This window comes from Heterodontus francisci, chromosome 1 (genome assembly GCF_036365525.1).
Source record: "Heterodontus francisci isolate sHetFra1 chromosome 1, sHetFra1.hap1, whole genome shotgun sequence".
Classification (NCBI taxonomy): Eukaryota; Metazoa; Chordata; class Chondrichthyes; order Heterodontiformes; family Heterodontidae; genus Heterodontus; species Heterodontus francisci.
This window is the reverse complement of record NC_090371.1, coordinates 51182641-51192953: the sequence shown is the minus strand read 5'-3', so window position 1 is coordinate 51192953 and position 10313 is coordinate 51182641. Positions and strand designations below refer to the sequence as shown.

The 10313-nt window shown below is 44.3% G+C and overlaps 1 protein-coding gene across 1 annotated transcript in view; it reads right to left on the bottom strand.

The window, feature by feature from the left end:
- Nucleotides 1–875: 875 nt before the first annotated feature.
- LOC137377611 (mitogen-activated protein kinase 4-like) overlaps nucleotides 876–10313 on the bottom strand; it is an 89982-nt gene continuing 80544 nt past the window's right edge. Inside the window, exon 5 of the mRNA XM_068047481.1 lies at nucleotides 876–1577. Within this exon, the coding sequence (XP_067903582.1) occupies nucleotides 896–1577 (682 nt within the window). The 3' untranslated portion in view covers nucleotides 876–895. The remainder of the gene's footprint in view (nucleotides 1578–10313) is intronic.

Sequence of the window (10313 nt, the reverse complement as noted above, 5' to 3'; positions counted from 1 at the left end):
GGCAGTCTGCTAGCTGCCAATTCGGCAGGTAGATGAAAGGTAGATCTGGAGCAGGGGGTTGTAGTCACGGAAGGAGGAAGCCTGGGGCGGCATGGATCTACATGATTCATGTGGAGCCAAGAGCGCCTCTTGGCCCTGCAAGATTCATTTTAGCGCTTACTTAAAAGGGCTTCTTTCTGCTGTTCCATCAGGTTTTACTGAGAGGAGCATCCACAGTGAATGCTGTGCCCAGTAGGTAGTTAAAGTCATTTCATGGTCTTACATATGCCCATTTCTGCTGGGCAGAGAGAGTAAAATCTAACCTAATGATTGGAATTAACCCACTTGGCAGAATTCATGAACTCTGATGTGCTGTGGGGGAATCCGAGGCCAGCCAATTGGCTCAAAACCAGGAAAATGGCAAATGTGGAAGGTTCACTAACACAGAATAACATGGCAGAAGGCCAGAATTGGATACACCAAGGGGACAGGGAACCAAATAGAAAAAAAATTCATGTAACTTTTCTAAAATAAAAATGTTACACCACGACTGCTATTGGTCCTAATTCACTTACGTGAACTGAAAATGTGTCACCTAAGAGTCATTGGTCTTCCAGGCAAGGAAATTAAAACTAGTAACACATTGTGACAAGTTCATTGTCTGAGAATACCCAAAAACGTAAGTTTTGACTTCTTGGCTGAAATACTGTTATAGTCTTCAAAAGATTAGCAGGTTGTCAGTGTTTACTATAGCTACCTTCCAAACTGATGAAGCACTGATGACTGTAATATATTAACTAAACTTTCCCAAAGACTTAATTTTCCAGGTTAGCAAACCCTACCTGTGTTACATTGCTGAAACACCATCTTTACGAATTGAAACTCCTGTCCAGCTGTTCTAAGAATTGCCTATTTTCTACCACCTCTCCTTTTCATTTACTTCTGACTGGACAATTTCATTGGTATGTTCTGGCATGCAGGTGCCATTCAAATCATTCAATTTACTATCGGCTAGCTCTTCTTGCTTCCCACAAAGTTTCAAGGCTCTCGATATGAAGACATCAAAATCAAATTGGGAGCTCCCTCCATTTGATATTTCTGAAGATGCCAAGGTGAGAGGGGATGATGGCTGACTCCTTTCCTGAATATTTGGCAGTGAGCTGGAGCAATCGATTTTGAAAGGGCTTCCATTCTTACAGTCCGAGACCTTCAAAAGGAGGTCAGACTTTCCTTCATCCAGCGAGACGGCCACACAGGAGGCAGTTGCTGTTCTTTTCCTGTGAGATAAATCCAGAATGAGCTTAGGCTCTGAGTAATGATGGGGCTTGTTGTCCCTCCACAGTAGTCTATCCAGATAGGAGGGTGACCCGATTTTATAATCGCAAGACCGTCCGTAGTCCATTTCGCACATCCGGTCTGTGGAGGTGTGTGACTGCTCCAGGAGTCGCTCAGAACTGCTCTGCGAGTATTTGCGAGGGTCGACCTGCACATCTTCTGCAACAGCTTTGGATGTAGCACGAGGATCACGCTGCGCTTCATCCATGTCACCGTATTTGTCTCGGAGCATTTCCAAGTCAGAAGAGAGGCTGTCGTGATATCTGCAACAAAATTGTTGGTTGTAAAATTGTCAAAGACAAAAAGCAAGTAGTAACATCCAGCTTACTGGTTCAAACATGTTTTAAATCTGCAATGCGTGACCAGGAGCAAATGAAATTTTGCTACAGCTTTTGTTTAATTTTTGGCAAAGTTTAGACCATCAGTTTTTAAATAATTTTCTTTAATTGTGTGTCCTCCACATCAGGGAAGACTCCATTGCCATGGAGGGGAAGCTTCTAAGCTTCCATCAAAACTATTCTGAGACTACGAGGAATTGCATGGGACCAGACGAGAGATCAACTTCTTGTTTTTGCCTTCCTATAAGGAAGTGTGAGGAAATATGTAGCCTTTGCTGGCACATCCCTTATGTGACAGAGATAGAAAATTCAGCTATGTTAAGGATAGAGCACATATCCTTAAGTCCCACCACACTTTGGCACTGTGCACTGGTGGTCAGCCTTCTGATATCTTGATTAAATGGCCATTCTTGTATGAGCACAGACAGGGAGTGTCAATTTTAAAACAGAAAGTGCTGGATATACTCGGCAGGTCAGCAAGCATCTGTGGAGAGAGAAGTAGAGTTAATGTTTCAGGTCTGTGCCCTTTCATCAGAGCAGAAATTTCCTTCAATTAAATAATAGGAAGACTGAAGCCATCGTTTTTGGTACCTGCACCAAACTCTGTTCCCTAGCTACTGACTCCATTCCTCTCCCTGGCAGGAATCTGAGATTAAGCCAGTCTGTTCACAACTTGGTGTCACATTTGACCCCGAGATGAGCTTCCGACCTCATGTTCGTGCCATCGCTAAGACTGCCTATTTCCACCTCTGTAACACGCCCGACCGCCCCTGTCTCAGCTCATATGCTGCTGAAACCGTCATTCATGCCGTCATTATCTATAGACTTGACTATTCCAACGCCTTCCTGGCTGGTCTCCCACATTATACTCTCCCTAAACTTGAGGTCATCCAAAATTCTGCTTCCCGTGTCTTAACTCACACTGAGTCCCGTTCCCCTATCATCCCTGTGCTCGACTTACATTGGCTTCTGGTCGAACAACATTTTGATTTTAAAATTCTCATCCTTGTTTTCAAATCCCTCCATGCCCTTGCCTCTCCCTATCTCTTTAATCTCCACCAGCTCCACAACCATCTGAGATATCTGCACTACTCTTAATTCTGACCACTTGTGCATCCCTGATTTTAATCACTGCGCCATTGGTTGCCATGCCTTCAGCTGCCTGGGCTCTAAGCTCTGGAATACCCTCCCTACACCTGTCCGCCTCTCCACCTCACTTTCCTCCTTTAAGATGCTTCTTAAAACCTACCTCTTTGACCAAGCTTTTGGAACTCTGACCTAATATCTCCTTTTGTGGCTCAGTGTCATACTTTGTTTTACAATGCTTCTGTGAAGTGCCTTGAGACGTTTTATTGCATTAAAGGTGTTATATAAATATAAGTTGTTGTTGTTATAACAAAAAATGGCTTAGTGCACTGGCTACAGTAAAGGCTATGGGCCCCAACAACATCCCAGCTGTTGTGATGAAGGTTTGGGCTCCAGAACTGGCTAAGCCTCTAGCCAAGCTGTTCCAGTAGAGCTACAACATTAGTATCCTGCCACAATAGATTACTTGCATGCCCTGATGACCAGGCTACAAAAGTTGAATATAGGGAAGCCTGCAGCACTCCAACCTCCAAGTCATCCAAAACAATTGGTGGACAGCGCTCACTGAGAGGATACAAGTGGGAGATATAAGATCCTTCTATGAAGCCTTGAGATCTGTATATGGGCCTTCCCACCAGGTGCAGGCACCACTAAAATCTTCAGATGGCACAACCCTTCTCATAGATAAAGAATCCATCTTGCACCAATGATCAGAACACTTTGAGAGCCTATTTGGTTACCAGCTGATGTGCTGATGTCCATCATAATGATCTCCCAAAGGGAACTGAAGTCTGAGCTGGCTGAGCCACCAACATGCAAAGAGATCAAGACCGCTACAGCACAATTAAAATCACACAAAGGCCCCAAAATGGGTGGGATTCCAGCCAAGGTCTATAAACAGTGAGGAGATGTGATCCTTGACAGTATGCTGGGAGAAAGGGACAGTGCCTCAGGACCTTCGGGATGCAGTGATTGTCTCCCTTTACAAAAACTAGGAGAGAAGTCTGACTATACAAACTACAGAGGCATCACCATACTCTCCATTGCAGGCAAAATCTTGACCGGAGTGCTTGGAAAGAGACTTGTTCCAACAACAGCTGAAGAAAACCTCCCTGAAAGTCAGTGTGGATTCAGACCTAATAGGGGAGCTACAGACAGGAGATTCAGGAGAAGTGCAGAGAACAGAACATGGGCCTGTACTCTACTTTTGTAGATCTCACCAAGGCATTCAATACAGTGAGCCAGGACGGACTGTGGAAGATCCTATCTAGATTGGGCTGCCCTCCAAGGTTCCTCATCATTGTCTGTCAACTGCAGAAGGTCAGAAATATCAGGTCAAGCAGAATGGAGCCTTCTCAGACAGCTTCCCTATCTCTAATAGTGTAAAGCAAGGGTGTGTACTGGCAACAACACTTTTCTCTATTGCCTTCAGTATGAGAGGCAAAGGTAGGCTTTACAAATATTAAAAGCTTATAAATGTATGTTTCCCCCCCGCCCACCCCCAACAAAAAGATAAAGGTAAGCCAGCTCTCTGTAGTTTTTTTTTACAGGTAAGCAAACTGAAATGTAAGATTTTGGTTATAAGATCCTTTTCAGTTTCTTGTTCAGAGGTGGAATTGGCAGAACTGCATTTTTGTCAGAATTCAATCCACAAGAGCAGCTGAATGATGCAGATGTGGCACCATCTTCCACTTCTGAACAGGCGGCAGTCTCTTCAACCTGTGACAACTACTGGCACAGACCAAAACCACAGAAGAGCTTATTGTGAAGCTTATGGTGCTGACAAGTATACCCTTCTGGCATACATGGAGGAGGCAATGCAGCTCATTGTAAACTGTTTCTCTGAGGCAGCAAATGCCTTTGGCCTTACTATTAGCCTAAAGAAAACAGGCAGTACCAACCACGACCCTGAGGAAATTTCAATGCACTGCAGATCAGCATTGACAGTAGCAACCTCATTGTAGTTGAACAGTTTACCTATCGAGGTAGCATTATCTCAAATGATGCCACTGTCAACAAGGATATAGACAATCGACTATCCAAGGCCAACAGCTCCTTTGGCCGCCTCTCGAAGTGTGTCTGACGAAATAATTCACTACACATCTCTATCAAAATTCAAGTATATGGAGTGATTATCACCACCACCCTCTTGTATGGGTCAGAATCATGGGTTCTGTACAGAAAACAAATGTGACTGCTGGAGCACTTTCATTAACACTGTCTTCAATGCATCATGAACATCAGATGGCAGGACTCCATCACAAACATGAAATGCTCAACAGAACTGGGCATTGATTTCATTCTCTTAAAATGCCAATTGCACTGGGCAGAACATGTGTCACACATGGAGGATTCCAGAATGCCAAAAGCAGTGCATTATGGTGAACTATGCTCACTTCAAATCCTCAATTGAACAATGCCTTTCAGCTGTTTACCTGCCACTTGTGTGGTGTGAACATTACCTGTCACTTATCAGCCTGAATGTTGTCCTGGTCTTGCTGCATCCAGGGCCAGAACCCGCGTCATCTTTTCTATGGAAGGCCCACAGAATTTAGTGCCAATTAGGCACTTAAGTAGACAGCGGCGGGCCTGCCATTGGATCAAGGACTCAGGCGATGGAAGTCCTGCCCTCTGAGAGCTGCCAGCCAATCAGAGTCCAACAGCTTTGCCACTGAGCAGCGCCACCACGGAGGCGTTGGCTGCTGCCAGTGGAACTCCTACCCGAGGCCCAGGAGCATTGCTGGACCCAGGCCACAGGTAGGTCAGGGCAGTAGGGGTCTTGCATAGGGGTCGCAGGGGAGGGGGGTGTAGGGGAGTCGTTAGCAAGGGCAGGGGCTGGCTCTCAGCACAACTCCCCCCTTCCTGATGCCGGGTCTCTCGTTCAGACACTAAGTGCCTTTTAACGAAGGACCCCTCTCCCTACTCACGCAGCTGGGAAGCAGCCCACACAGTTTCTCATGCCATGTTTCCTGTGCGGCGACAGGGCCTCCTGCCGCTTGGTTAATTGCAGCAGCAGGATGAGGCCATTAACTGGGCTGTTCATAGGCCTTCCCACCTGGGCTTAATTTTGGTGGAGGCAGGAAGGTGGAAGGGCTCCCCCCATCACCCACCACCATCCCACCCGAGTTTATGTTCTCCCCACCTCCAAATCTGCTGCAGGGGACAGCATAAAATTCCTCCCTGTAATTCTTCAACATGGTAGTCAAACTATTAGGGTCCATTCATCTACGTTAATCAGGATTGATTATAAACTTGCAGAATCTGAACAATTAGTAAAAGGTGATGAGGCACACTGTACCTCACATACTAATATGTTTGACAATTATGAGGAACAGAATACAGTAGATAAGGGGCTGGATGATGATAGACTAAGTGATGCAGGTGTACAGGATAAGGCTATTTTACCCAAAAGACCACTGCCTGAAGTCAGTACTAAGGTAAAGTACATACCAGAGGGATCCACTGAATGGAAGGATGCGACCATTGTAGAAAGAGCAGGGAAAGCTACCAGCAAATTCAAACATTGGCTAAATGTCCAAGATGATGAACAAAAGGTAAGATCATGGATTGGCAAAATGAGATGAAACGGTGGAAAGCAAAAAAACTCAGTGCGAGTCCCCATTGTGGATCTGGAAGTGAATACGGCATTAGGAAATGGTCACGTACTGGTGACAGAACCTCTGATCATGGGAGGGAGCGATCCTGTAATAGTAGTCCAGAAAGAAATAAGAGGGCAAGTAGAGGCTATAGCTGGACTAGAACCAGGACTATAGAACAATTAAGGAACTAGAAGTAGAAGCCCTTATGATCGGGAAGTTATGGTGGCTGCAAATAAATTAAAAAGAAAAATTGTTAAGAGAGACAAAACAAAAAGAGTTGAAATGTTGGAGGGAATTTGGTGTCTATTCTGAAGTGCAAGATAGGGGACAGCCAGCTTTATCACATAGAAGGATACGAACGGAAAAAGTACTCCCAGATAGGACATATAAGGCTAAAGCAAGTCTAGTGGCTCGGGATTCTGAAGAGAGATTTGGTAATCAAGATGAGAGTGGACTCCGCCACAGCAGGAAATGTGATCTTGAAAATTTTCTTTGCTCTTTTAGCCACACACTCATGGGAATTTAGGTCGATTGATATAAAAGCCAAATTTTTGCAGGGTGAAACATTTCAAAAAGAAATGTTTTTGAAACCACCTAAAAAAGCAGTGATATAAGAGGGAGGCTGTGGAAATTAAACAAATGTGTTTATGGATTGAATGATGCGTTGAGAGTATAATTTCTCGGTTAGCTCTGTCTTGCTGAAAGTAGGCTGCATACAGTTGAAAGCAGACTCGGCAATGTTTTACTAGTATCACCTAGAGAAACTCGCAGGTATCTTTATGATGCATGTTGATGATTTTCTATGGGGAGGTTCTGTGGAATTTCAGCAATTGGTTATAGATAAATTAAAAGGGGAGTTTATGATTGGAAGTTAGGCTTCGGGGGCTTTTAAATATATAGGTTAGCCATTGATCAGAATAGGTCGGGAATAATCTTGAATCAAAAATCATATTTTGAAAGTGTTAATTGGATCCATAAAAATAGAAGCAGGTCGCCACATTCTCTGAATTATGGTTCACAGGAGGAGGAACAAGTGCGCAAGATAGGTGAATAGCTGTTTCAGTCACCATAAAGGTGGTGATGAACCATGGCCACTGACAATGCAAGATAGCAATTTACACCCACATTCATCTGCAACTTGACACTGAAGTATGTAACACTGCGATACAAATATGCACAATTGTGTTTATAGACTAATGTCTTTCATCTCTTTTTCGACTAATGCATGTTCATGCAAATACCACACAAATAGTACAACTAAAACAAAGAAAAGAAAGACCTGCATGTATATAGTGCTTTTCATGACCATTGGATATCCCAAAGCATTTTACAGCCAATGAGGTATTTTTGAAGTGTAGTCACTGACTGAGAGATCGACTATTGACATGCTGTTCTCCCTTCGTCAGATACAGGAGAAATGCCGTGAACAACAGATGCCCCTCTACATTGCTTTCATTGATCTCACCAAAGCCTTTGACCTCGTCAGCAGACGTGGTCTCTTCAGACTACTAGAAAAGATCGGATGTCCACCAAAGCTACTAAGTATCATCACCTCATTCCATGACAATATGAAAGGCACAATTCAACATGGTGGCTCCTCATCAGAGCCCTTTCCTATCCTGAGTGGTGTGAAACAGGGCTGTGTTCTCGCACCCACACTTTTTGGGATTTTCTTCTCCCTGCTGCTTTCACATGCGTTCAAATCCTCTGAAGAAGGAATTTTCCTCCACACAAGATCAGGGGGCAGGTTGTTCAACCTTGCCCGTCTAAGAGCGAAGTCCAAAGTACGGAAAGTCCTCATCAGAGAACTCCTCTTTGCTGACGATGCTGCTTTAACATCTCACACTGAAGAATGCCTGCAGAGTCTCATCGACAGGTTTGCGTCTGCCTGCAATGAATTTGGCCTAACCATCAGCCTCAAGAAAACGAACATCATGGGGCAGGATGTCAGAAATGCTCCATCCATCAATATTGGCGACCACGCTCTGGAAGTGGTTCAAGAGTTCACCTACCTAGGCTCAACTATCACCAGTAACCTGTCTCTAGATGCAGAAATCAACAAGTGCATGGGTAAGGCTTCCACTGCTATGTTCAGACTGGCCAAGAGAGTGTGGGAAAATGGCGCACTGACACGGAACACAAAAGTCCGAGTGTATCAGGCCTGTGTCCTCAGTACCTTGCTCTACGGCAGCGAGGCCTGGACAACGTATGCCAGCCAAGAGCGACGTCTCAATTCATTCCATCTTCGCTGCCTTCGGAGAATACTTGGCATCAGGTGGCAGGACTATATCTCCAACACAGAAGTCCTTGAAGCGGCCAACATCCCCAGCTTATACACACTACTGAGTCAGCGGCGCTTGAGATGGCTTGGCCATGTGAGCCGCATGGAAGATGGCAGGATCCCCAAAGACACATTGTACAGCGAGCTCGCCACTGGTATCAGACCCACCGGCCGTCCATGTCTCTGTTATAAAGACGTCTGCAAACGCGACATGAAATCGTGTGACATTGATCACAAGTCGTGGGAGTCAGTTGCCAGCATTCGCCAGAGCTGGCGGGCAGCCATAAAGACAGGGCTAAATTGTGGCGAGTCGAAGAGACTTAGTAGTTGGCAGGAAAAAAGACAGAGGCGCAAGGGGAGAGCCAACTGTGCAACAGCCCCAACAAACAAATTTCTCTGCGGCACCTGTGGAAGAGCCTGTCACTCCAGAATTGGCCTTTATAGCCACTCCAGGCGCTGCTTCACAAACCACTGACCACCTCCAGGCGCGTATCCATTGTCTCTCGAGATAAGGAGGCCCAAAAGAAGTCACTGTTGTAATGCAGGAAATGCAGCAGCCAGTTTGCACACACCAAACACCCACAAACAGCAATGTGATCATGACCAGATAGTCTGTTTTTTTGGTGGTCATGAAGAAATAAATATTGGCCAGGGCACCAATAAAGCAGTGCTGTGGGATCTTTTACACCCACCCGAGAAGGCAGACAGGGCCTTGGTTTAACGTCTCATCCAAAAGGCAGAACCTCCAACAGAGCAGCACTCCCTCAGCCCTGCACTGGAGAGTCAGCACTGATTTTTCTGTTTACATGCTAGAGTGGGATCTGAACCCAAGCTTTTTAATCTTTCTATCTTTGGTGTCTGTTTTACATTTTGCCTTTATGAAGAGTCTTAAGATGCTTTTCTACATTAAAGGCATTACATAAATGTAAGTTCTTGTTGTTATTCAATATTGCCAATATCTTAAAATACATTATGCCTCCTGGAAGCTTTGAAGTTGAGCAAATCTCATTTTCCTTTCGATAGCAAAATAGTATCATGAAAATATTCACCCATTTTCCAATAATTGACGATGCACCAAAAGTGCATGTAGTAACTACAGGCTTTGAAATTAGACCTTACAATATCATCATACAAAAACTTAATTTGTTAGTATCAACCTTCTCTGTCCCGAATTTTAATGGTGCCACTGATTCTTTTTTAACTTATAACCATTTTTTAATTATTAAAATGCTCTGTTCTGCTCCCCTCGGCAGATATGGATATTGTCTAGAGCATCCTACCCCAAGATTGGAAACATTGTATATTCCACGAGTATTGGGTATGCCAGGGACAGGTGCCAGCAAACCAGCTGCAAGGAATGAAATGAATAGAATTGCTGGAGTAGATGTGCAATTCCTCTTACTGACATCATTGAAGTGGCTCGGGAGGAAGGAGACACAAAATGGTAGGTCTTTTGTCAGGCAAGAAATATTGTACCATATCATACTCTACAATATGTTTAAAATCTAACATCTGCATGTACTTCCAGTCAGTGCAACTTGACTATCTGTTGTTGTGATTGAGAATCAACATTTTCCCATTCTAAATTCCTTTGTCCATGTTTTTAACATGTTTCGCCCATGTAAATACATCACTAACTACACAAACCTGGCTATTGTGTTTCCATAAATCACTCAAAATGCTTTCTAAAAAGAT